The sequence below is a fragment of the Girardinichthys multiradiatus genome, chromosome 19, assembly GCF_021462225.1.
Source record: "Girardinichthys multiradiatus isolate DD_20200921_A chromosome 19, DD_fGirMul_XY1, whole genome shotgun sequence".
Classification (NCBI taxonomy): Eukaryota; Metazoa; Chordata; class Actinopteri; order Cyprinodontiformes; family Goodeidae; genus Girardinichthys; species Girardinichthys multiradiatus.
In genome coordinates this window covers 6470149-6496009 of record NC_061811.1, presented here as the reverse complement: position 1 = coordinate 6496009, position 25861 = coordinate 6470149, and the positions used below count along the sequence as shown (strand labels likewise).

The following is a 25861-nucleotide window of genomic DNA, read 5'->3' as shown; positions in this document are numbered from 1 at the left end:
ACAATCGCGATCGAGTTGACCGCGCCTGCCCGGGGTGCCGGTTGCCTCCCCGGTTGATCAATGGTGCGCACCCTCTGTGAGCGTCCACTCATAGCCAAAAGCAGGTGGATTTAACCCGGAAGTGAGATGATGGTCGTTCCGAAGATGATGTCTCCTTTAATGTACTGGCATAAAATCCAAAAATGAGCGATAGGTATTTTAGGTCGAACAGGAAACAGCGGAACGGAAGGAAATATTTAACTGACGGCCTGTTTTTGTGCATGAGCTGAAAAAGTGCCTCTGAACGGAAACGATATGGACGACAGTCCAACACAACAAGCGCAACAAGGACTCTCCTACACGGTGGGGCAGTTTACATTGTAACCATCATTTGTTACTTTAGTGTTGCTTTGCCATCGCTTAGCTGCGTTAAAAAGACATTCGGTTGTGTTAACTGTTACAATGTAGTAGCTGAATTAGTTTGTGTCTCTCTGAGATATTAAACTGGTCACTGAATGATGGAAACAATACGGGTAAAAAGAAATAAGAATTCGGAAGCGACTTCATGTTTTTATGTTAAAATTTTAAATGTTATCTGAGCATTTCTATTCCTTAACTGAACTGATCACTTTGTTTTCCAGGACAATCTCATCGGGACTTTACTCGCCATCTTTGGAAGTGTGATTGTCAGCATCTCTCTAAGTGTTCAGGTACCGTTTCTGGTTTAACCTCCCTTCTAAACGCGCTGGGTCATAAATCAGCTGTTTTTCATCATAATCCTGACAACAGCTTTTATTTTCCAGTGTGTTATGTGAGTTAGACTGCAGAAGCCTCAGGGAAAGGCTGTGTCTCCTGAATATTTAGTCAACACACTGTCACATGATCATGATGCATCACTCTCATTGTGTTTCTGACCATTCCATCTGCATTTCTTTCCTGTTGTGAAACTGCTTCACAATGTGCTTTAAGCTCTTCCTGCAAGGACACTTCAAGGTGTTTGTGCTTCTTTAAATGAACTGTTTTGCATTCTCTTGCAGAAGTACAGCCATGTGAAACTCGCAGGAACAAAGGGGCAACGCACCTTCAACCAGACCAAGACCTGGTGGTCTGGTTTTGTATTCATCTGCGTCGGGGAGGGGGCCAACTTTGTGTCATACGCCTTTGCCCCTATTGCTGTTGTAGCACCCCTCAATGCAGTATCCGTCCTGAGTGAGAATCTCTCTCTAAACTTTATTAACATCGAGGCTTGGTGCTTCAGAAACTAGTTTTATTAACTAGAATGTGAAAAATAATGAGACACTGACAAAAAAAAAATCTTGTACTGGAACTTTAAGTGTAATCAAAAAAAAAAAAAAAAACTGAACCCTTTGCTTTTTTTGTTCTTGATATTTTGCAGCGAGCTCAATTTTGGGTTTTTTATTCCTGCGTGAAAAATATAAAGCAAAGGACTTTGCAAGTAAGTAGAACAGAAGACGTGCAGCTTCACAGACGACTGGTGCTAATATTTCTGATCTTGTGTGGTCTTTTGCAAATCTAATTGTCCTGTTGTCTACTCTTATGACTAAATTATACCAAGTATTTTTCTAGTATGTGTTTATTACATCGAGTTTTAGTGAATGCAAACACCTCAAATTTGACGTTTCAAACACATTTAACTGTTTCTTAACTGAGTTTGGAAATATCCTTGACAGACCTTTTTAGAAGCCAAAAGCCCAGCTGAATGAAATCCAAGCCTGATTAATCTGCAAGATTTCAGTCTTGATAATAGTTTTTCTTTGCCCTTTTAACTCTGTTGTCTAATTTCTATGTGAAGTTCCTGCAAAGTTTTATCATTTTTTTCCCTCTCACATCCGAAGTGCTCAGCCTTCCTTGGGGGGGACTTTCATTTGCTAGATAGCAGAAGCACCATATTTTACCCTTTTTCTGAAATGTTGTGTCAGTTTACACCAGATGTGATTGGGGCAACCCTCCCAGAAACCTTTGCCTGTTTCGCAGAATATTTCCCCAAAATCTCAGGGATCCTCAAGATGTTCTTTAAGGATCATCAGAACATGAGGTGGGCCTTTGTATTGATTAGGTCTGTAGTGGTTTTGACCTTGGGTCTCTCCCATAAAGGCCTTTTTTGCCCAGGTTCTTTCCTTTTGTTGAGTCATGAACTTAACTGAGGCAGGTGAAGTCTGCAGATGCTTTGGATGTTGTTCTCGGTTCTTCTCTGACCTCCTGGATGAGTTTTGGAGTCATTTTAGTAGGGCAGCCACTCCTGTGAAGTTTTCCCCACTGTTCCATGTTTTCTCCATCACTGGTTCACTGGAGTCTGAAACTCTTAGAAATGGCTTTGTAACTGTTTCCTGACTGCCAATGTTTTTCAGATGTTCTTAAATTTCTTTTTATTGCAGCATGATGTGTTGCTTTTTGAGATATTTTAGCCTACATCGTGTTGTCAGACAGGTTCTATATGAAGGATTTCTGACAGAGTGACAGTAATCAGGCACTGGGGTGTGGTCAGTCCCAGTTAATTCATAATTTAACAAGTGAGGTGGTTGCTTTTTCAGGTGGGCCAGGTTGGTTTGGAAAACTTATTTCCTTAATACAGGAAATTCATTTAAAGACCTGTTTTTCTATTTTCTTAGGCTGTCTTATATTAAAATAATAGTTTGATACATTGAAGTGCAACAAAAGAAAAAAAACAAAGAAATATGTTAAAATGAAAATACGGAAACAGTTTAAAGTAGCATTAAATCTGCTCTGGGGTGAACCTCTAAAACATCTCCGCTCTGACTTTAAATCATTTCTGTGTTTTGTTGTTTCAGAGAACCATGGGCTTGCCTTCCTGGGCTACGTTGTCATTATAGGAGGAACATATCTGTTTGTATCATTTGGACCAAACTCTCATGAGAAACTCCAAGCAGAGAACATCGTGAAGCACATTGTCGGGTGGCCTGTTCTCCTGTATTTGGTGAGATATTTCAGTTTAACTAATATTCTGTAAAAAGATTTGGGTTTTGTACTGGGTTATTCCAATCATGCACAGTTATGATCTATTAATTTCTTAGTATGTGTTGATCCTCGTTTTGTTTCTGTATTCATTTGATGTTTCATTGTTGTTATCCTTACAGCTCCTGGAGATTATCGCTTTCTGCCTGCTGTTGTACTTCTACAAACAGCACAGTGCTAACTACCTTGTTATTATTCTGCTGCTGGTTGCTTTACTGGGTGAGTTTCTTGCATTACAGGCAGCCAGTTTCCTCCTGTCGTTAAAACCTAGCTTAAATCCCTCTTGTTAAGAAGAAGATTCCCGCTACAGATGTTGGTTTAACTAGTTTGATTGTACTCTGTTATCTTCTGGAACAGGTTCGGTCACAGTCATTACAGTTAAGGCGGTTTCTGGCATGCTTCTTTTCACCCTTGAGGGCTCCATGCAGCTCAACTACCCCATCTTCAGCGTCATGTTCGTGTGCATGGTGGCGTCCGTCATCTTCCAGGCCAGGTGAGGGGCAGAGACGTCGGAAGTAATTAAAATGCATTGATCGCTGTTACCTTTTTATCTTCGCTACTGGTCCGAAAACTGTTCAGCATGCTGCCGTTTTCCCAGGTTTCTTTCCCAAGCTTGTAATCTGCATGATCCCTCTCTGGCTGCCTGTGTCAACTACATCTTCTCCACCGTCTCTGCAGTGGTAGCCGGTGAGTTACAGCTTTGTTGTACCTGTGAATATTTCTCTTGATTTGCTGCTTTAAGTCAAAAATAAGAAACCATCAGCAACTTGCTACATAGCAGAATCCACCATAATAACTCCTAATCTGGTTCAGATGTAAACCTTTAAGTCACAGCAAAGGTTAAAGAAAATCCCATCTTCTCACATTTAGGAGCCATCTTCTACTTGGAGTTTCAGAATGAGGACGTCCTTCACATCTGCATGTTTCTGCTCGGGTGAGTGACAGCGCCTCCAGTTTTTATATCTTTCAAACATGTTTGTCAGTTTCAACCACACACTTCTGTGTATTTCATTGGGGTTTTATGTGATAGAGCCACTAAACATAATGCTTAAATTATGCAGTAGAAGGAAATAACATATGGCTCTGAAAAGCCCCCAGGTCTTGGCCTACATTATCTGTTGAATTAAGCTCCAGATTTTGACTGGACCTTTCTAACACATGATTGTGCTTTGATCTTGTAGTTCTAGCTGGATGTTTTGGGTTGTTCTCCTACTGGAAGGTAAACCAGGTTTGAGCTCCGTCCACATTCCCATCACTTGTTCCGACTGAAGAAAAGCATCCCCACAGCATCATGCTTCCACCACCATGTTTCACTTTGGGGATGGTGTGTTCAGGGTGTTGGCTTTCTTCCACACATAGCATTTTAGATGAAGTCCAAAATGTTAAATTTAGGTTTTATCTGACCAGAGTACATTCTTCCACGTGGTTGCTGTGTCTTCTACATGGCTTTTGGCTAACTGCAGTGGGCACATCTTATGGCTTTCTTGTCACCACTCTTCCATAAAGGCCAGATTTGCACAGCTAATAGATTTCGTGTGGATGGATTCTTCCACCTGAGCTTAGAATCTGTGCAACTCTTCCACAGTTACCATGAGCATCTTGGCTTATTCTCTGATTAATGCCCTCCTTGCCGGGCCTGTGCCATGCTCTTTCCATTTATGGATGATGGATAGGTCTATTCAAAGTTTGGAATATTGTTTTATAACTTAATCCTGCTTTAAACTTCACAATTTTCTCCCTGAGCTGTCGGTCTTCCTCATGCTGTTTGTTCACTAATGATCTCTAACGAACTTCTTAGGCTTCCACAGAACAGCTGTGTTTATACTGAGATTAAATTACACACATTTTTCCCTTTAGGTTAACTGAAGGCATTTTATTTGCACTTGATTTCATTTGGGGGTATCAGAGCTAAGTGGGCTGGACACAAATGTTGGTGTAAAATAATTAGATAAACATGCATTGTTTGCCTTCCACTTCATGTTTATGCCCTTCTCTGGTCATTATCAATAGAAAACTACAAAGTTCAGTGCATTTAATATTTACAATTTTAGCTGTTTATATGCAAGTTAGAATATCAGCGTTTGATTCAGAAAAAATGTAATTATTGTTATTTACGTTGTTTTGTTTTTGTGCAGGTCTGCATTGTGTTTCCTCGGGGTCTTTCTCGTCACCAAACACAGGAAAAACGCCAAGATCTTTGAGCCATACGTCACCATGGATATGGCGAAGGGTTTGTATTAAAACTTAAAATTCTACATTTGTGCAGGAGTCAGTACACAACAGGTCAGTTTATGTGTATTTGTCTTTCTGCTCAGGCGTCCCAACCATTCACGACAATGGCCTTGTTGTTCAGCCGGACTTTAACGGATCTTTCTCCTACGGCGCTCTGGTTAATAATGATGGGGTGGCCCCTGCTACTCTACCGGTCAACCTGGAACATCCAGCTGTGACTGTGAGAGGCACAAATGCGCCTCCTGGTCAACCCAACCTGAAGACAGAATGAAACTTATTGCTGCCTCACATAAAAAAAAACCCAGATGGGGGTTTTCACCAAACCTTCTCTAGTTTCCAGTCTCGCCTTGAACTTTCAGACATTCCCATTTTATACCTGCAGAACCAAAGCTTATTAGGAAAAACAGAAAAAAAACTACCATAAGGTTTGGGTGCTTATTTCTAATTTCTGCTTCCCCGCTACTTCCCCGGAAAGAGTTTGCTGTTTTCGTATCCCTGAGGAGTTTCCGTCTCTATAAAAGCACGTTGGGGAAACGAGGAGGTGTCTGGATGAAGCTGGACGATCTCTGTATATATTTTAAGAATTGATTAATTTTGTGTTTGTAGGAAGACATTTGTTGATCTCAGAGGAACCAAAGGTTGGCAGCAGAGTGAAGTGACTTATTAATTTTTTTAGATATGTTTTTCAGCACTAGCGGCCTTTATTTTGTATTTTTCTTTTCGACAGTAGGCAGAAAGGAAAGAGGGGTAGAGAGAGGGGGAGACATTCGGCAAATGTCGCCAGGTCCGGGACTCGAACCCGGGACAGCCGCTTCGAGGACTATACCTTCTGCATATGGTCGCACGCTTACGCCCCTACACCATCAGCGCCGCACCCACTCATCATTTTTTATGTTGAAGTTGTCTAACATCTTTGATAAACACAGCAGTGACTTCCACAGAAATTTTCTTACAGGGCTACCCTGCATACCGGCCTGTTCTTCCAGTAAATATTTGTACTAATCAAACTTCAGGGTTTTGACCAAACATTGTAAAGTTGCAGCTGTACAGCAGAAGTTTCTTTACTTTGAATAACTGCCTCCAACTCTGTTTTAAATGAAGACTAAACTGCCTCTTCATGTTGGGACTCGTTTCCCCAGTGTGAGTTAATTTATTTTGATATATTTATGAATAATGTTTCAGTCTGGTGATTTTAATGTACCTTTGTAAAACAAAGCTTGTTGATGGATACTGGATAAATTCAGGGTAAGCCTGCATAATAAAAACGGGTGACTGACAGCTGGTTGAGATCTGTTGGTGTTTAAATGAACAAAGTTCAAATATTTTTCACCCAAATAAGAAAAATAAATGCATCATTTTATTATAGTGTAAACCTTTCTAGTGATACTTTCAATATCAGTTGTGGCATGTTTACAAAGTTGTTTATGCAGGATTGACCCTCTGATTTAAATGCTCTGACTGCTGTTTGAATTTAGTTCCCTAGAACATCCACCAGATTAACTAAAAGTATTAAAAGACACTTATCACGTGAGTCAGAATACAGGCCTGTTCATGAAATGCCCATCTGACAAATGCAGCTTCTCTCAATGCTAAATGTTTTGCCACATGATTGCAAAAAGCCAGCCTCAATTTTTAGTAAAATCAAGACTGAAATGTTAAAATCCTTAAATTTTATTCACTCAAATGGATCCATAAATGTCAATGTACACTGCTCAAAAAAATAAAGGAAAGAGTCCAATAACACATCCTAGATCTGAATGAATGAAATATTCTCATTGAATACTTTGTTCTGTACAAAGTTGAATGTGCTGACAATAAAATCACACAAAAATCATCAATGGAAATCAAATTTATTAACCAATGGAGGCCTGGATTTAGAGTCACACACAAAATTAAAGTGGAAAAACACACTACAGGCTGATCCAACTTTGATGTAATGTCCTTAAAACAAGTCAAAATGAGGCTCAGTATTGTGTGTGACCTCCATGTGTCTGTATGACCTCCCTACAACACCTGGTCATGCTCCTGATGAGACGGTGGATGGTCTCCTGAGGGATCTCCTCCCAGACCTGGACTAAAGCACCCGCCAACTCCTGGACAGTCTGGTCCAACGTGACGTTGGTGGATGGAGCGAGACATGATGTCCCAGATGTAATCAATCGGATTCAGGTCTGGGGAACGGGCGGGCCAGTCCATAGCTTCAATGTCTTCATCTTGTAGGAACTGCTGACACAACTGCTGACACACTCCAGGAACATGAGGTCTAGCATTGTCCTGCATTAGGAGGAACCCAGGGTCAACCGCACCAGCATATGGTCTCACAAGGGGTCTGAGGATCTCATCTCGGTACCTAATGGCAGTCAGGTACCTAATGGCATTTCTTTAGAGGAAAAAAATGCCACCCCACACCATTACTGACCCACTGCCAAACCGGTCATGTTGAAGGATGTTGCAGGCAGCAGATCGCTCTCCACGGTGTCTCCAGACTCTGTCACATCTGTCACATGTGCTCAGTGTGAACCTGCTTTCATCTGTAAAGAGCACAGGGCGCCAGTGGCGTATTTGCCAATCCTGGTGTTCTCTGGCAAATGCCAAGCGTCCTGCACGGTGTTGGACTGTGAGAACAACCCCCATTTGTGGACGTCGGGCCCTCATACCATCCTCATGGAGTCGGTTTCTAACCGTTTGTGAAGACACATGCACATTTGTGGCCTGCTGGAGGTCATTCTGCAGGGCTCTGGCAGTGCTCCTGTTCCTCCTTGCACAAAGGTGGAGGTAGCGGTGCTGCTGCTGGATTGTTGTCCTCCTACGGCCTCCTCCACGTCTCCTGGTGTACTGAACTGTCTCCTGGTAGAGCCTCCAGGCTCTGGACACTACGCTGACAGACACAGCAAACCTTCTTGCCACAGCTCGCATTGATGTTCCATCCTGGATGAGCTGCACTACCTGAGCCACTTGTGTGGGTTGTAGAGTCCGTCTCATGTTACCACGAGTGTGAAAGTACCACCAACATTCAAAAGTGACCAAAACATCAGCCAGAAAGCATCGGTACTGAGAAGTAAAAATCTGAAAAGCCTCCTTTACTGTTTTACCCCTAAGCAAAATCCAGTGCGCCCAGTTGTCTTTAGATGTAAACAGAGTCCACTTGTGAGTAATTTAATCTCAGTATAAATCCAAGTGTTCTGTCCAGAGGTTTGTTAAAGAACATCAATGAACAAACAGCACCATGAAGACTAAGGAACACAGCAGACAGGTCAGAATCAGCTTTACTGCCAAGTTTACATACAAACAAGGAATTTGACTCCATTACCCTTTGCTCTCTGGTTTGTTTGTTTTTTGGTCTTGTTTTTAATGCGTATATAAGATATATTTATGCATATATCTGTATGTCCTTAAATATACATATATACAAAGGTGCATTTGCAACTTCAGTATGCAGTTGTTTGGTACTCTATTAAATGTTCATCAGAGAAACAGCCTGTGGCGGCTGGTTTTAGTGAACAGTGCTCTGTAGCGACGGCCTGAAGGTAAAACTCTAAACAGTTTATGTCCAAGGTGTGTGGGGTCTGCAGATATTTTAGCAGCTCTTTTCCAGGGACATTAATTAATTGAATATCTATGTTGTCATTGCAAACCAGCACAATGACATTTTATTGTTGAGAAGTTTAAAGGTTAGGTTATAAAACATTGTATGGCACAACTGCAAATCTACCAAGACATGGCTGTCCACCTAAACTAATATCCTGAGCAAGGAGAGCTTGATTTAAGAAGTCAGTGGTAATTCTGGAGGAGTTTCAGGAATCCACAGCTCAGGTGGGAGATGCTGTTCAGAGGGCAACTAATAGCTATACCCTCCTGAAGTCTGTCTTTCATGGAAGAGTGGCATGGAGAAAAGTCATTCCATAAAGTAACCCATAAGAAGTCCTGTCTGAAGAGGAAAAGTAACACTGGATCACCCGGAGCATGGTGGTGGCAGCATCATGCTGTGATGATGTTTTTCTTCAGCAGGGACAGGAAAGCTGTGACCAGATTTGCAAACACATGTTCACAGACGCTCACCATCCAATATGGCTGACCAAGAGCTATTTTGCAAAGAATACTAGACAACAATTTCAGCCTCTAGATGTGCAAGGCTGGTGGAGACATAACCCAAAGGATATGCAGCTCAAAGTGCAGCAAAAAAGTGATTGTACAAAGAATTGGCTTGGTGGGTTCTGAAAAGAAATGTGCAAAAAATCATTAAAAACAATGACAAACGTGTGATTTTCCTTCTGCTTCACAAGTATGCACTACTTCCTGAAATACATAAACGCTTGTGTTTCTAAATTTTGACAAAATGTGAGCAATTAAAAGGCATGAAGACCTTTTTTAAGGCGCAGTATTAATGTAAAGAATACATAAAGCAATGCGTTTCGGGAGCCTAATTAATTTGTTTCCTTTTGTAATTATTGCGTTCGTTTTATTATTTATCATGCCAAAATATGTGGTTATACAACATGCTTCAGATGCAACAGGTCCTGCAAAGTGTGATCAGTCTGCAGATATTTAAGCACATTAAGCCGATCTTAACTCAGCGGGAAGGAGCCGTGAGCAGATTTAGTAGACTGCTGTGACTCACTGAGACGTCCTTGCGAAGTATTTAAATCCGTTTGCAGCAGAGCCACTTTCTGCCCCGCCGGTCTCCACCAATCTTGCTGCGGAGCGTCCTCCCCTTCGCGGCAGTCTGATTGGTCGCTGCGGGCCGCCACCGGCATCTCATTGGTTCCACCTGCGTCTCATAGCGGCGGAGTAGTTTGCACCGTGATCACGCCCAATGATAATGCACGGACAACAAACACCCAAGCATCTGACGGCATCCTCAGGAATAACAGCATCACCAATCCGGGTCATTCGACAAAGTGACAGGAAGATTCTGATTCCCTTCCGTTTGTGATGGAGGGTTCTGGTCGCTTTCACTGACAGCGGTTCGGTGAGTGCTGAGACAGGGGCATTTAGAGTTGACGCGATCAGAGAGGATCTGAAACAGTAACTTCATCATCTGTGTGCGCGGATTCAAACTTTGAAAGAGAATTTCAGCTGTAATCAAGCTTTACAACGACCCTTTATACTAAACAACCTGTCAATCTTATTAGCTGGACTTAGATGGGCTTCAACTCGTTTGTCAGGATGCTTTAAGAGCATTTGCCAGTATTCCTGGTTCCGTTTTAGGACAGTTATAGATTCATCAACAGGTAACAGTCCCATTGGTTGTTGTTTTAAACCGCTTGTATCTGGGCCATTAATACGCGTTGTAGTTCCTAAAGTACTGATGAGCGTCGTTTTGAAATATTTAACTACTTACCACTAGATGGCACTCCACGTTTACATTTTGTTCCTACTGATGAAAGTAATGAGGTCAGGTAACAGCTAACGTTTTTCCAAACAGGTGCATTCTCTTCAAAAAGTGAAATTCATATAGAATAGCTACACACAAAACCCCTAAGCTTTGCTATATAGTATAACATAAGACCAAAAAAAAGTATTTTTATACAGAAATGTGGGCCTACTGAAAATATACCCATGTACTGTAAAGTATATACACTCATTACTAGGTTGGGGCTCCTTTTGCATACATTTCTACATCAGCCTGTGGTTCTGCTGAGGTGGTCAGGAAGCCCAGGTTGCTTTGATTTTTGCCTTCAGCTTGTCTGCATTGGTAGGTCTGGTAATCTTCCTCTTGACAATATTCCATAGATTCTCTGGAGGGTTCAGGTCAGGCTAGTTTGCTGGCCAATCAAGATCAGCAATCCTATAGTAATATAACCAGCTTCTGGTACCGTTGGCAGTGTGGCAGGTAACATTCTGATGTAGGATGAATCCATGAAGCTCGCCAACAGAGGGAAGTAAAATTACCCACACAGACAGATGACATGTCTTCTAAAATCATCACCCACTGTGAGAACCTCACAATGAACCCGAGTCAACTTGGTTTCCAAATGAAATGGAGAAAAATAGAAAATAATACTTATGTCTGAAAAGAGTACTGTGGACCACTGAGCAACAATCCAGTCCTTTTTCTCCTTGGCCCAGGTAAGACACGTCTGTGACGACGTCTCGGGTTCAGGAGTTGCTTAACACAAGGAATCCAGCATGCACTTAATATGTCTGTGTCTGGTGTTTTCTGAATTTCTGACTTCATCTGCAGTGTATGCCTTGTGAATCTGCCCTAGGCTCATATTAGGCTTTGCTACACAATCATTTTAAAGCTGGAGTTATTCCTGTTGCTTGTGCTCCTTTTTTATCGCACTTTTTCCTTCTACTCAACCTTCCATTAATATGCTTGGACACAGCACTCAGATTTTTTTTTAGCAATGGCCTTTTGTGGGTTATAATAACTGTCTGCTGCACAACTGTAAAGTCAATAGTCTTCTCCATTATTGTGTAGGCCATAACATGAACATATTTGTTATAAAATTCCTCTCTTAATTGGTCTTATATGATATTCAAATGTTTTGCAGAAGTCATCAAAATTACCAGAAAAAAACTATATCACTTTCTGTTCAATAAATCTTTACCATCAACTTTTCACTGATGACCTACAAATATTATTTAATACTTTCCCCTCCTTTAATAACTTTTATTATTATTACAGTTAAGATAAAAAACTTAAATATTTAATTGCATCGAAAATCTACAAGTACATTAAGGTTCAACTGTTGTTTTCATATACATTGTAATAAAACAACAGAAAAACTGAAAAGTCTTTTACTTCTTCCTTCTCACTTTCAGACATTTTTACCTCCTTGTTTTTATTTCTTAGCTTCAGCTGTAATCGCCTGCAGCCGCCTCCTGGAAGGATTCAACATGCTGCGAGAGAACTTTAAGGCATGGAGCAACGGCTCGGAAGCTTACAGCAGTGATCCCGAGGAGGACGAGGAGGAGGAAGAGGACATGGTGTTTGGGGAGAGCGACCAGGATGGCATGTCGGCGGAGATGATGGACCTGAGTGACCTTCCTACAGCACTCTTTGCATGCAGCATCCATGACGTCGTGTTTGAACAGGACGTGCACAGGGTGAGACGCTGCTTTTTCTCCATGTTTCTGATGCGTGTTTGAGTCAGAGCATCAATGTTTGAGTCATCTCTCTTGCGTTTTAGTTGGTCCAAGATTCAAAATCCCAACAACACGTGTGTGGTGTTACTCAGAGCTTATGCTCCTGTTTCAAGCTGCCCTGCTGATCGCTCTGCTGCAAAGGCAGACACACACACCCGCAACCCCACACACACTCACAAAACACACACACACACCTGATGCTGCTGAAATTTATTTAGCAGGACAGATGAATGCAGCTCAGCAGATTACAACATGACTTGCACAGAATCAGGAACCACATTCAGGGCTTAATCCATCTGTCTGTGTATGTCATTCCATCATCATCCCATGCTGCATGTTATTCATGCCCAATTATGTCTATGCAGTAGATTTCCCTACAGGCCTCAGGCCAAAGCCCACGCACATGCATGTTGCAGACAGACAAAAACTGATTTTTTCCTCTTGAGGATGTGGATTTTTTATTTTTTTTTTCTCACAGCATGATCAAACTCCTGAAGCAGGAGGGTTCAGGATCATTGGATTCTGTTTTCTGGAGGAGGATGCTAAGAAATACTTGTAATTTTCTGCCCTCTAATCTAATTACGCTGTCCTGAGATTCATAATCCTTCCAGCTGGCATCCTTAGACCTCTTCTACTTTCAGTGTTTTTCCCTTTCTGTCAGGTCCATCCATCTCCCTCCTTCTACTGTATCCGCCTCTCAGAGCTCTCCAGCTCGCCTCCCGCATGACAATGTTGCTCATTAACTTTCTTCCTCCTCTTCTTGATTGAGCCACTTTTTCTGGAAATACAAAGCAGGGAGGGTAAATTTGCCTCTTGCACAAAATCCCTTTAAATGAATCACTCCTGCTTTGTGGGGCTGCTGTTTGTACATCCGTTGCTCCTAGCGGTGGAGTCCGCCCCCCTCTTCTCCTCCACTCGTTTTGCCTTCTCACTTCATTACGATTCACACTCCGGCTTTTAAGTGGAAATGACACCCACACACACTTCAGACAGAAACATGTCAATGGAGCATGCTCTGTATGTTTTAGTCAAGCAAGCTGCACTAAAAATAGAACTTTAGACATTTATTTAAACTTGGTAAATGAGGACAGCAAGCAGGGATGATGGTTGGAATAACAGTCATACATGGACATTATTTTGTGCTTCATTCTTCTTCTTCACATTAATCTCCTGAAAGAATTTGGAAAACTTCATAGCTTTTCTGTTAGTTATTAATATGACATCTTTGAACATGTTGTCTGCTTCTTCAGTGATGAACAAGAACATTGTAACCTACATTTTTTTTTTTGTCTTGGCTCTTGGCTTTCTCCCAGCACAGACATTACCTTCTGTGTCTATTCTCAAAAGCCTGCATGCGGGAGGATGCACTGTTTCTGTAATCACACTCTTCTAGAAGGAGAAAGAGATGGACAGCCAGCATACGGGGAAAAGAAAGTGCCCCTCGGATCTATCAGAAACTGTGTGCACACTGTAAAAGCCTTTTTACTTTCTTTGGCATCACCAGATGCTGGATTGCCCCAATGAATGTAAATTGTGTTATTACTTATTTACCCATTTAAATGAACTTTCCTGATCAAAACAGAGCTGCAGCACTTAATGACTTGAATTATCAGCCAGGCTTTGATTTTGATTCAGTTTTTTCTCCCATGCGGCATTTATTATAAATCTTGTGGATTTTGTTGTGAAATGTTGTGAAAGGATCAGATGTCTGGATCCTCCACGAGGTGCTCGGGAAAGTTTCTCCTTTATTTTTCAGGAAGACATCCTTTAATTTAAACTCAAGCAGATTTTTTTCTGTGCTGGAAGAAAAACTAGTTTTCCATCCTGTTATATTTGAACTAAAATGTCAATTTGTTGATGTCTGTCCAAAACTTTTACATATTTTGTAGAAAAGCTAATTAATAATTTTGTTTATTTTAATTTAGGATTTATTTGTGTGCCTCATTCCCAGCATGATACATCATCCTTTTAATGCAACATTGCAGCCAGTGTTGATTGTGATTTGGACATGATGGATTGCCACAAAAAGGCGTGTTTGGGCAGAGTAACAAGCCAGGGCGGTTTCTGTGTTTGCTGAGATGAAGGTCAGAGAAGCCATTATAAATGGTTCCATATAGTGCCCGGTACATATCAGGCCTAATCAGCACTGAGCAAAGCTTTCAGGGCAGCTCCTGCTGTTGTCTGGCTGAGCAATCAAGCAGCTGCAACCATTATGCAATATGAAGTTGTTGGGTTGTTTGAACTTATGAGAAATGAAAATCCAAAATATTTATACTTCGTTTTTCACTGTTGTTATAGGAGATTTCTGCTGTTATGAGATACATCAACTGAAATTTAAGTTTACAAAAGCTAACGATGTGATGCTGTACAGGTCCTTCTCAAAATATTAGCATATTGTGATAAAGTTCATTATTTTCCATAATGTCATGATGAAAATTTAACATTCATATATTTTAGATTCATTGCACACTAACTGAAATATTTCAGGTCTTTTATTGTCTTAATACGGATGATTTTGGCATACAGCTCATGAAAACCCAAAATTCCTATCTCACAAAATTAGCATATAATTAAAAGGGTCTCTAAACGAGCTATGAACCTAATCATCTGAATCAACAAGTTAACTCTAAACACCTGCAAAAGATTCCTGAGGCCTTTAAAACTCCCAGCCTGGTTCATCACTCAAAACCCCAATCATGGGTAAGACTGCCTACCTGACTGCTGTCCAGAAGGCCACTATTGACACCCTCAAGCAAGAGGGTAAGACACAGAAAGACATTTCTGAACGAATAGGCTGTTCCCAGAGTGCTGTATCAAGGCACCTCAGTGGGAAGTCTGTGGGAAGGAAAAAGTGTGGCACAAAACGCTGCACAACGAGAAGAGGTGGCCGGACCCTGAGGAAGATTGTGGAGAAGGGCCGATTCCAGACCTTGGGGGACCTGCGGAAGCAGTGGACTGAGTCTGGAGTAGAAACATCCAGAGCCACCGTGCACAGGCGTGTGCAGGAAATGGGCTACAGGTGCCGCATTCCCCAGGTCAAGCCACTTTTGAACCAGAAACAGCGGCAGAAGCGCCTGACCTGGGCTACAGAGAAGCAGCACTGGACTGTTGCTCAGTGGTCCAAAGTACTTTTTACGGATGAAAGCAAATTCTGCATGTCATTCGGAAATCAAGGTGCCAGAGTCTGGAGGAAGACTGGGGAGAAGGAAATGCCAAAATGCCAGAAGTCCAGTGTCAAGTACCCACAGTCAGTGATGGTCTGGGGTGCCGTGTCAGCTGCTGGTGTTGGTCCACTGTGTTTTATCAAGGGCAGGGTCAATGCAGCTAGCTATCAGGAGATTTTGGAGCACTTCATGCTTCCATCTGCTGAAAAGCTTTATGGAGATGAAGATTTCATTTTTCAGCACAACCTGGCACCTGCTCACAGTGCCAAAACCACTGGTAACTGGTTTACTGACCATGGTATCACTGTGCTCAATTGGCCTGCCAACTCTCCTGACCTGAACCCCATAGAGAATCTGTGGGATATTGTGAAGAGAACGTTGAGAGACTCAAGACCCAACACTCTGGATGAGCTAAAGGCCGCTATCGAAGCATCCTGGGCCTCCATAAGACCTCAGCAGTGCCACAGGCTGATTGCCTCCATGCCACGCCGCATTGAAGCAGTCATTTCTGCCAAAGGATTCCTGACCAAGTATTGAATGCATAACTGTACATGATTATTTGAAGGTTGACGTTTTTTGTATTAAAAACACTTTTCTTTTATTGGTCGGATGAAATATGCTAATTTTGTGAGATAGGAATTTTGGGTTTTAATGAGCTGTATGCCAAAATCATCCTTATTAAGACAATAAAAGACCTGAAATATTTCAGTTAGTGTGCAATGAATCTAAAATATATGAATGTTAAATTTTCATCATTACATTATGGAAAATAATGAACTTTATCACAATATGCTAATATTTTTGAGAAGGACCTGTATGTGTTTTGGTTCTACAAACCCACAGCGTTACTGTGGGGCCGGCATGTTTTCTCTTTACATTCAAGAATCAAACAACATAGATATGAACTGCAGGAAAGAATTTTTGGATTATTTTACTTTTCAACTGGTATTTTAAAATAACTAAAAGTTTTGTACAGTGTCAATGCAGTGACTTGGAAAAATATTCATACTCCCTGAAATGTTCCACGTTTTGTCACGTTGCAGCCACAACCTTCAATGTACTTTATCGGGATTTATGTAGTGGTGCATCACAAAGTAAAGCAATTATACATATTTTCATCATGTCCTATAACATAACTCCAGAAAAGGGTGCGATGCATTTCCATTCAGTGCCTCTTTCTGGGATTCCTCTAAATAAAGTTATGCATGGAACATTACAGAAGAAACCTAATTAGAGAAAACTTGATCATCTCAATATAAACCAGCTGTTCTGGAAACACTTTGGAAGTTTGTTAGGGAACGTAAGTGAATAAACAGCATCATGAAGACCAAGGGACGCAACAGATGGATCAGGGAGAAAGTTATGGAGTTCAGCCAAGAGGCCCATGGGAGCTCTGGAGGAGCTGCAGAGATCCACAGCTCAGGTGGGAGAATCTCCTCAGAGGACAAGAAGAAAACCATCGGTAAACAAAAGCCTTAGGAAGTCCCACTTGCATGTTGAAGAAGACGCTCTGATCAAACAAGACCACATTAAATATTTTTGGCCTACAAGTGAAGCGCTGTGTGTTGGAAAACTTTTTCCAGACATCTACCTGGACATACCATCCACAGGTGATACATGGTGGTGGCAGCATCATGCTGTGAGGAAGATTTTTTTTCAGAAGGGATGGGTTAGTTGGTCAGAGTTGATGGATTTAACAAAATCCAGGACAGTCCTGAAAAAATCCTGTTAGAGGCTGCAGATGTCTAGAGACATTCACATTCCAGCAGGACAACAACCCTAAACATACAGCCTGAGCTACAATGGAATGGTTTAGATCAAACACCATTTTCATGTGTTAGAATGGCGCAGTCAAAGGCCACAACTAAATCAAATTGAGAATCTGTGGCACGACTTAAACTGATGTCCAAAGGCCCTCGCCATTTAATCTGACTGAGCTTGTTTGATTTTTAAGAAGAAGAAGCACAAATTTCAGTCTTTGAGACAAAGCTGATAGAGACGCTTAAAAGACTTTAAAAAAAGGTATGACTTAGGGCTGATTACAAATGCACAGCCCACTTTTTAGGTTTTATTTGTAAAAACTGTTGAACACCATGAATCATTGTCCCTCCACTTTACTTTTATGCTTTACAGCAATATATTTGACAGGCAACTTTTTAAACTGTTCTGTAAGGATTTTTCTCTTGAAACGGTGACTTTGATGTTTGCTGAAGGTATGTGACAAGTTGAACTGCTCTGGTGGACCTCGACTGTCCCACTTGAGTGTGATGTCTGATAATGCAGCCCACTGTATATATACTTATTGAGTGACACAGTGAGACAACTCCAGCGCAGAGTGCTCCTGCAACCTTGGGGACTAAAAATAGACAGATGAAGAATGTGAAAAGTGAAAAAGTGGCTCTGTGTGTTGTGTAAATACATTGTATATACTGTGTGTGTGTGTGTGTGTGCATGGATGGGAGTAGTGATATGTTTGCATGTGTCATCCTATAATCTATTTTTGGGTGTCGGTCCTTGGGGGGGGGTGAGCGTGAGAGAGCGGGTGCTTGGCAGGCTGAAGGTCAGACATAATGCGGTGGAGAGTGAGCGAATCCCCCTGGCCTCCAGTTCCTGCAGCGGCCTGGATATTATTCTGGTGTGCTGACCGGCCCAGTGCAGTTATTTTACCTTTATTTTTTACGTACAAAAAAAGCAGAAAGCCATTTCAGGCAAGTTGACAGCAGTAGATGGAACAATTGAGCTGTTTTAAAGCTCAAATATATGACAAGATGCCAACTTTTTTTTTTATCTTGCAGCACTACAATACAGCACAATTAATAATGGTCATTATCTGTGGAGCATGAATAATGTTTTAATTAAATATGTTTTTTCTGGAGATAATTAAAGGGAATAAAGTAAATGTTATCTTTAGTTTGATCTATTAAGCTGAAACAATGTTCACCTTAATCATGTGCTTCAAACCCAACCAGCTTCATGAGTTTATTTTGAAGATGCAAGATGCTCGAGCAGAAGAATTAATCTGTGCACCCAGTAACATAAACACACATAAAAGAGAAGGATATTGAACAAGCTGCAAATTAATTTTGCACATAATTTAAATATAAATTAAAAGTTAATTTAGTTTTTATTATTTTGAATCAATAATACTAGAGGGCATGTGCAGTGCTCTGAAACAGTAAAAAGAGAAGAAATCTGTACTGATTTCTTCTCTTTTAACTTTTTTTGTAACGGTAACGTCCTTCTGCACCCCTTAAGCATGATAACAGATTTTGCAGCAACTACAATCAAGCGTTCGCAAAAATTGGCAATGAGTCTTTTACATCACTGCTGAGGAATTGTGGCCGCCTCTTTTTGCAGAATGTTTTATTCAGCAATATTGAAGGGGTTTCAAGCACAAACAGCCTGTTTATGTTGATGCCGCAGCATCTAAATGAAGTCTGGAAGGCCACTAAGAAACCGTGATCTTATGTTTTAATGTTTTTTCAGCCATTCAGAGGTGGACTTGCTGGTGTGCTTCAGATCACTGTCTTGCTGCATAAGCCTTAGGTCATGAACTCATAGCCAGAAATACTTCCCTAGAATTTTCTGATAGACTTCAGAATTTATTGCCCCATCAATTATAACATTTCATCGAGGTCCAGAAGAGACTAAGAAACCTCGTGTTTGATTTTCAGTATAATGTTCTTTTTTTGAAGTGCTGTTAGTTTTCCAACAGATTTAACGAGGTGCACAACTTCCAGAAAGCTCCTCTTTTGTCTTGTGTTGTGGAATTTTCTCATCAAAGTGGGTAGAAGTTGACTCATAACAAGAGAAAATCCAGACTTTGTCTTTATAAGTTCTATTCAAAGGCATTCAGCGTTTGAATGACTCTGTCACTGAGGTTAGTCAGTGAAACAGAGCCCCGATCAACATTTACACACAGTATTTATACCAGAACATGACAGTGTTATCTCAACTTCAAAGAGTCTGTGTTTTATGACCCCAGACCCTTCTCGGGTTCAGAGGTGACAAAGTTATCTAGGAACCCATCTGTCTTTCCCAACACATCATCCTAACTGTGGGTTTTAACCATTAAACGTCTGATAATGGCTTTTACAGCTTCCTCCCCTAACACAGATGTTCAGAGGAGTGAGGTAACCTGAAGGTCATACACTTTAGAATGCTTACTGCAAGAATTTCCATCACACTTGTCAGCCCACAGAACATTTTCCCAGAAGTCTTAGGGATCGTCAAGATTTTTGGAGGCGCAATGTTAAATGGGCCTTTTTGGTTTTGGACTTGGATCTCTCAGGCAAGGTCCACTTTAGCCCAGTCTCTCTTATGTTGAATCATGTCCTCTGACCTCAGCTAAAGCAAGCAAGGCCTGCAGAGCTTTAGATGTTGCTCTAGATTCTCTTTAGACCTCCTGGATGAGTCGATGCAGTCTTGAAGCAGTTTTTATAGGCAAGCCACTACTGGGAAGCTTCATTACTGTTCCCCATTTTCTCCATTTGTGGATAATGGCCCCCTATGGTTTGCTGAAACATTTAACTGTGACAAAAAGAATAAAAACAGAAGACATTTTAAGTAGGCAAAAATCTCTTCCACAGCACTGTAGATTAGACTCAAGAGAAGGATGAGAATACAGCAAAGTTCAGCACTGCATCAGCAGTACATCACATAATGGTTTTTAAATGTCAGCTGGTAGAAATTCAGAATCTACTGCCTAGACTCCATTGGACTGCCTGTCTGGACTGTCATTTCTTACACTTGTTTCTTTCCACTGGAAAAGAACAGCTGGGTATAAAATAGGTTGGATTAGCTGAATGCTTCAGTTTCAGGGAGTGTGTTTAACCTTGCTGCCACTCGGTCATGGCTTACTGGGACATTTCAGAACACATGGGTAAAGCAGTAACACATGCACTGTTAAAAGCTCCATCCTTAATGGGACTCAGAGGAGGACCTCAGAGCTGGCCTTGGAGGAAAATGTCGTAGTCGGACATTTAGTTGACAAGTCCGGCAGAAATAACGACCAATCAGAATCTAATGTAAGCACCTTTACAGATTGGCTAATGGTTCTCTCATGACAAATGTAGCTTTTTCTCTTGACATTTATCATTTCTTCTAAATAATAACCAAATATTTTTGTGGTAACAGGGCTTTAACAGAAAAGAAATCTTCTATTTTCCTATTCAGATAAAGATCAGGAAGCAAAGCATCAGAGAAGCATCTGCTTTTTGAAATGCATTACATGCATATAGATTAACATTTATTAATGATCGTTTTACATCCTCTTTAATTACTTTTTACTTCTTTATCTGTTTTTTTTTATTCGCAGCCTCGTTTTCACAACAGATTTCCAGAGTATGTTTGATTTTGTATTCAGCACTCCTTACTCTGATACTCCTAAATGAAATTCAGAAGTCGCCTAAATAGTAAATAGAGTCAACCTGCATGTAATTTAATCTTAGTATAAATGCAGTTTTTCTGCAAAGGACTCAGAGGATTTTTTTAGAGATCAGTCATAAGACCGTGCACACACCATCTCCAAGATGGAACATGGTGGGAGCGTCATGCTGTAGCGATGCTTTTCTTTAGCAGGGTCGGGGAGTTGATGGGAAGATGGATGGAGTTAAACACAGGACAATCCTGGAAGAAAACCTGTTAGAAGCTGCGGAAGACTTAAACCTGGGGTGGAGGTTCTCCTTTCAGCAGGTCATAAATGTAAAGCTAGTGCTACAGTGAAATGATTTGGATCAAACGTTATTCATGTGTTCGAATGGCTCAAAGACCCGAGTCCAGTTCAGAACCAGTAGGCTATCCATAAGTGTAGAACTTGTTTTATTAAAAATAATAAGTTAACGGGCAAATTCTTTCAAAGTTCAAAGTTTGATTTAAAGGTCTAAAAATGTTCTATAGTATTTATGTATAAGTATGTTGGCATATTGAAAATCCTATCTTACATGGGTCAAAACATGAAGAAGTTCAACTTATGAAACATTGAATCGTATCATGCCTACAAGGTTTGTGTCTTACTTACGATTCACTCTGTTTTGTATAGTCTGTGTATTTGGATGAAGCGTGTAGAATTTAGTTTGCTACTTTTTTAAGATTCTCCTGTTATGTTATGGTGTTTTTTTGTTTTTTTTATATTTAATGAAAATCTGACCATCTGCGTAAAAAAACTGTTAAATGCACAGCCTATACGTTTTTCCAAGCAACTGATATTATTACACAAATATTCTGAAAGTAGGCCAGGCTGCTGTGAGTTTGAGCCACAGTTTTCAGGGGGCCAAAGTGACTGAATCTTCATTGCAATCAAAGCATCACTATGGTGCAGCATAAGATTAAGTGGAGCCCTTGTATAAATCTGGTGTTTTATACAACATTCATGCCACAGAATCTTTTGGACATGTCCAAAAACTTTCACTTGTCTGGCTTTGCTGGGGATCCAATAACATATTCTACAGTATCAGATGTACAGAAAGCCAACAGAGCATTGTTTACCTGAAGTGGCGTATCTTCATCCAGTAATGAAATGCAAGGTTGATACATAATAGTGTGATGAGAGAAAAGTAATGTACCACAGTGTTGAAATGTCTGTATACGTCACAGCTAATACTTGCATTTATAAAACTTAGTTATGTTTAAAATCCTTAATCATGGTGACGCTGGTGGTGTAGGGGTGAAAGCGCGCGACCATATACAGAGGCTACAGTCCTCGAATGGCGGCTGTCCCGGGTTCGAGTCCCGGACCCGGCGACATTTACCGGATGTCTCCCCCTCTCTCTACCCCTCTTTCCTGTCTACCTACTGTCAAAAAATGGAAAAATAAAGGCCACTAGTGCTGAAAAAATATATATAAAAAAAAAAAATCCTTAATCATGTTCATTTATTGAAAGACAAATCTATTTACATCTTTATGACTAGTTTCCTTCAGCTGTTTGCACAGCGCCACCCTCACATCACAACTTTCTTTATTTTTTATTTCTTGGTCTTTGTTCCATTTTGACTGTTTTTCTTCAAGGCTGTTGCAGGACGGTTTGTCATCCGCAGACACCCCTCCCATACATGTAAGGGGCTGATTATAAAACAGCAAGATTAAGGATGCTGCCTAAGCAACTGTGGTATTTGTTCTCTGTCATGCCTCTGTGATGCTATTTAAATCAAGATTATTTCGTGGTTCAATCAGTCCTAAAAAAGGAAATCTTCTGTGGGCGTGTTCAAAAATAGCACTACAATGAAACCATGAGCTCTTATTTAAAAGATGCCAAGAATAAATGGACCCTAATGAATGGAGACATAAATGCAATCATGCAGTCCATGAAATTGAAAAATGTTGCGCTGGTGATTGCTTTCAGGGCATGAAAGAGTAGAATTAAGGAGCTGAAATAAACCGACTGTGAACAGGGGCTTAGTTTAGCTGTGAGTAATAAATGATAAACAGTTCAGTTTTGGATGAGCATGTCCTTCTCTTTTCTGTTTGTGATGCAGAGATTTTTTAAAGTAAAGACAAAGGAAGGTTTGGACTGCCTTCTCCATGTTAGTTACTGTGATTATGCTTTTAGGTTTATGCTTTTTAATTCTTCATGACCTGACTTTCACCTTGTTTAGTCTCACAAGCTTGTTGATGTTGCCTTTGTTGCCGGCTGTGTGAAGTTGTTTTTCAGATGTGTTTATCAGGAAAGAGGTGTGGAGAGCGGCGTTTAAATCAATTTCTGCCACTTGTCTTGTATAGAGAAGAACTATTGATGGTGATTTTTTTTTTCTCTTTTGCCTCTTGTGTTTCTGCTGTTGTCACTCTTCTCTGAGATGGAAAAACAGTCATGCGTGTCGCTGATTTAGTTTTGTTTATTTCTGTCTCTCCACACATCTTTCATTCATTTTATTTTCCCTCTTTTATTCTTTGTCATTGAAGTTTGACTCGTCTGCGTCTCACCACTATGACTCACCAGATGTCAACTATTGTTCTAAGCTTGCTGTTGCCATTGTCCTGTCCTTCCTTTCATATGCCCTGTATGTATTTTCAGTTTTGTAAGAATGTTATTTTCTATGCCGAAAATGGCAACCACTGGATGGTGCTACGAAGCAGACCGGTTTGCTTTTGTGGCTGTTATACCTGAATCATTAACTATGGGGAAACATAAAAAGTAAAAAGAGACAACAACTTCACAGAAAAGTAGCATACACCATTGTGACACAGTTGAACAATCTTTGCCATGCCAATTTATGCACATTGTAAAAAAAAAAAAAAGAAATATACAATGAAGTTACAATTTACATAAGCAGAGAAGCAAGACAGTGAGCATCTGCCCTTACTCTAAAAATCCCCTTCAGAACTGAGCAGTTAAAATACTCCTAACAAACAGATAAGTTCAGAATATTAGCAGGAGTTATAAATGATTTGTTTTTATTAGCACTGTGTCTCAATTAAATCAGAGTGAGGTCGTTTATTCCATCAGAGCCTGTATTAGTTGGTTAAGTCAGCTGATAGATTTGGAGGTCTGTGTTTTAATTTGTAAAGGTTAAGCATCACTTTCCCTGTTTGCCTTTTGGGTGTCTCAGTTCCGTGTGAAAGCTGTTGTTTAATTGTTATTTATTTTTTATTTGGCCAAAGTTATCAGTAAATGTCTGCAGACTTCATTTTACAAGTTTTCTGATCCTCTGTTAAAACTTTTTGGATTTCATTCTTCTTTGTGTGCTTTCCTCAGAAAATGGGACCCATTTCTCCAAGCACTGTGCTGTCTTCGAAGCTCAGAGACAGCCTCGGGTCCTTTCATGCCCAACCTATATTTCATTTTTGTTGTTTCTTTTATTCTAGCTGCAGAGATGTTTGCATGCGGGTCGTAGAGTGTGCGTCTGCCCGTACAAAGATTTGACCTGATTTCTAAGCAAAGTAATCAGTGGGACCATCGGCACGTGTCAGTCTGTGGTTTCCACCTCCTCCCCCTCTCTCGCACAGCTATAAGGCAGCTCATCGCTGGAGCTCCAAAGCTGCTGGATCGAATTAAAAATCCGAACAGCTGCTGGTGGCCCACCAGATGTGGGCTGTGAACCAGAAACATACTTTGCTGTCAGTTCCCATGTTTCAGCCGTGTTTGTGATGTAGGTGAAGCAACACGGATGACACGGATTTTCTAGAGAATTTTTTTGCGCGAGATCTTCAAAACTGCGGCAAAAGTATAGTGCCTTGCAAGAGTAATCACAGCCCTTGAGCTTTTTATAATGTTGCAACCACAAAATTTACTGTATGTTGCTGGAATTTTCTTTGATGCACCATTATAACGTTGTGCATATTTTCTGAAATAGAAGAAAAATTTGTCATGGTTTGCAATTTTCTTTTTGACATATAAAAACTTGCAATATCCTTCATGTATTTGTTTTTAGGTCCACTATGTCAGCACGGTGTACATCCCACTTTTGGGGAATATCTCTACCAGGTTTGCAAAGCTAGAAACTGAAATATTTGTTAATTATTATTTATAAGATTCCTCCGGCTCAGATTGGAGATCTGGACTTTGTGGGCAGTTCTATCACATAAATATGCTTTAATCTTAGTAATCACACTGTACCTCTGGCTGTATGTTTAGGGTTTATTGTCCTGCTGGAAGGTCAGTCTCTGCCCCACTCTCACTTCTTTAACTCTAGCCACCTACCCGCTGAATGTGTCCAGTTTCTCTCTCACTGGTGAAGTAAAGCACCTTTACAGCATGATGCCACCACCACCACGTTACACCATGGCGATAGTGTGTTTAAAGTGATTTGCAGTATTGGTTTTTAGCCACACATAAATGTTTGCATGAGAACAAGAGTTAGGTTTTGTCTCATCTGACAAGAGCACCTCGTTCCACTTGTTTTCTGTCTGCCTACATGGTTATTGCAGACTAAAAACGTACCTTCTAATGACTTTCTTTCAACAGTTTATTTAATTTCACTGATTTATAAAGGCCAGTTTTTTTTAAATTGCACACCTGTCTTGTTGACAGATTCTTCCACCTGAGCTATGGATGTCTGTAGCTCTACCAGAGTTACCATGAAACTCTTGGCGGTTTATCTGATTAATGCTGTCCTTTCTCTGCTTGTCAGTTTAGGTGGACAACTCTGTATTGGTAGGTTTGCAGTTGGGCCTTCCTCTGCCCTATTGCTGAGATGAAAATGCACACAGGTGGACTCTGTGTACTGATGATGTTACTTTTAAAGGCAGGTGGTTGCACTGGATTTTATTTAAGGCCATCAGAATATTTGAACGCTACAACTATGCACTACTTTTTTCAGTGCGTCTACTATTGTACATAAAATTAGTTTGTTTTTTTTTCATTAAAAAATCAAGCAGTTAAGTTCAGGAGGTTTGAATACTTCTTGATCTAAACTATAATTCTAAAATTATCCTCATTGTTTGGCCACTAAATATGCATTAATAC

General features: G+C 40.6%; 2 protein-coding genes across 3 annotated transcripts in view; both read left to right on the top strand.

The window, feature by feature from the left end:
* The first annotated feature begins 81 nt into the window (after window positions 1–81).
* On the top strand, window positions 82–6483 carry nipal3 (NIPA like domain containing 3). Of its 2 annotated transcripts, XM_047346100.1 has the most exons (12): window positions 82–342; window positions 621–689; window positions 1017–1188; window positions 1376–1435; window positions 2790–2935; window positions 3096–3192; window positions 3331–3466; window positions 3572–3660; window positions 3844–3907; window positions 4155–4192; window positions 5109–5203; window positions 5289–6483. In XM_047346100.1, exons 1-12 carry the CDS (start codon window positions 295–297, stop codon window positions 5421–5423), a joined length of 1149 nt encoding a protein of 382 aa, XP_047202056.1. In that variant the 5' UTR covers window positions 82–294; the 3' UTR covers window positions 5424–6483. The 2 variants fall into 2 exon arrangements, with proteins under 2 accessions (XP_047202056.1, XP_047202055.1); XM_047346099.1 differs by lacking the exon at window positions 4155–4192 and having other exon boundaries at window positions 83–342.
* Window positions 6484–10017: 3534 nt separating this feature from the next.
* The window catches only part of rcan3 (regulator of calcineurin 3), a 56186-nt gene continuing 40342 nt past the window's right edge, over window positions 10018–25861 (top strand). The window contains exons 1-2 of the mRNA XM_047346092.1: window positions 10018–10174; window positions 12005–12258. Coding sequence (XP_047202048.1) covers window positions 12049–12258 — 210 coding nt within the window. The 5' untranslated portion in view covers window positions 10018–10174; window positions 12005–12048. The remainder of the gene's footprint in view (window positions 10175–12004; window positions 12259–25861) is intronic.

Bases quoted from the DNA above. Each gene is read 5' to 3' on its own strand.
- nipal3 (XM_047346099.1), top strand. From the start codon at position 295: ATGGACGACAGTCCAACACAACAAGCGCAACAAGGACTCTCCTACACG. The intron at 690-1,016 runs GTACCGTTTCTG...ATTCTCTTGCAG, and splicing joins GCATCTCTCTAAGTGTTCAG to AAGTACAGCCATGTGAAACT. The intron at 5,204-5,288 runs GTTTGTATTAAA...CTTTCTGCTCAG, and splicing joins CACCATGGATATGGCGAAGG to GCGTCCCAACCATTCACGAC.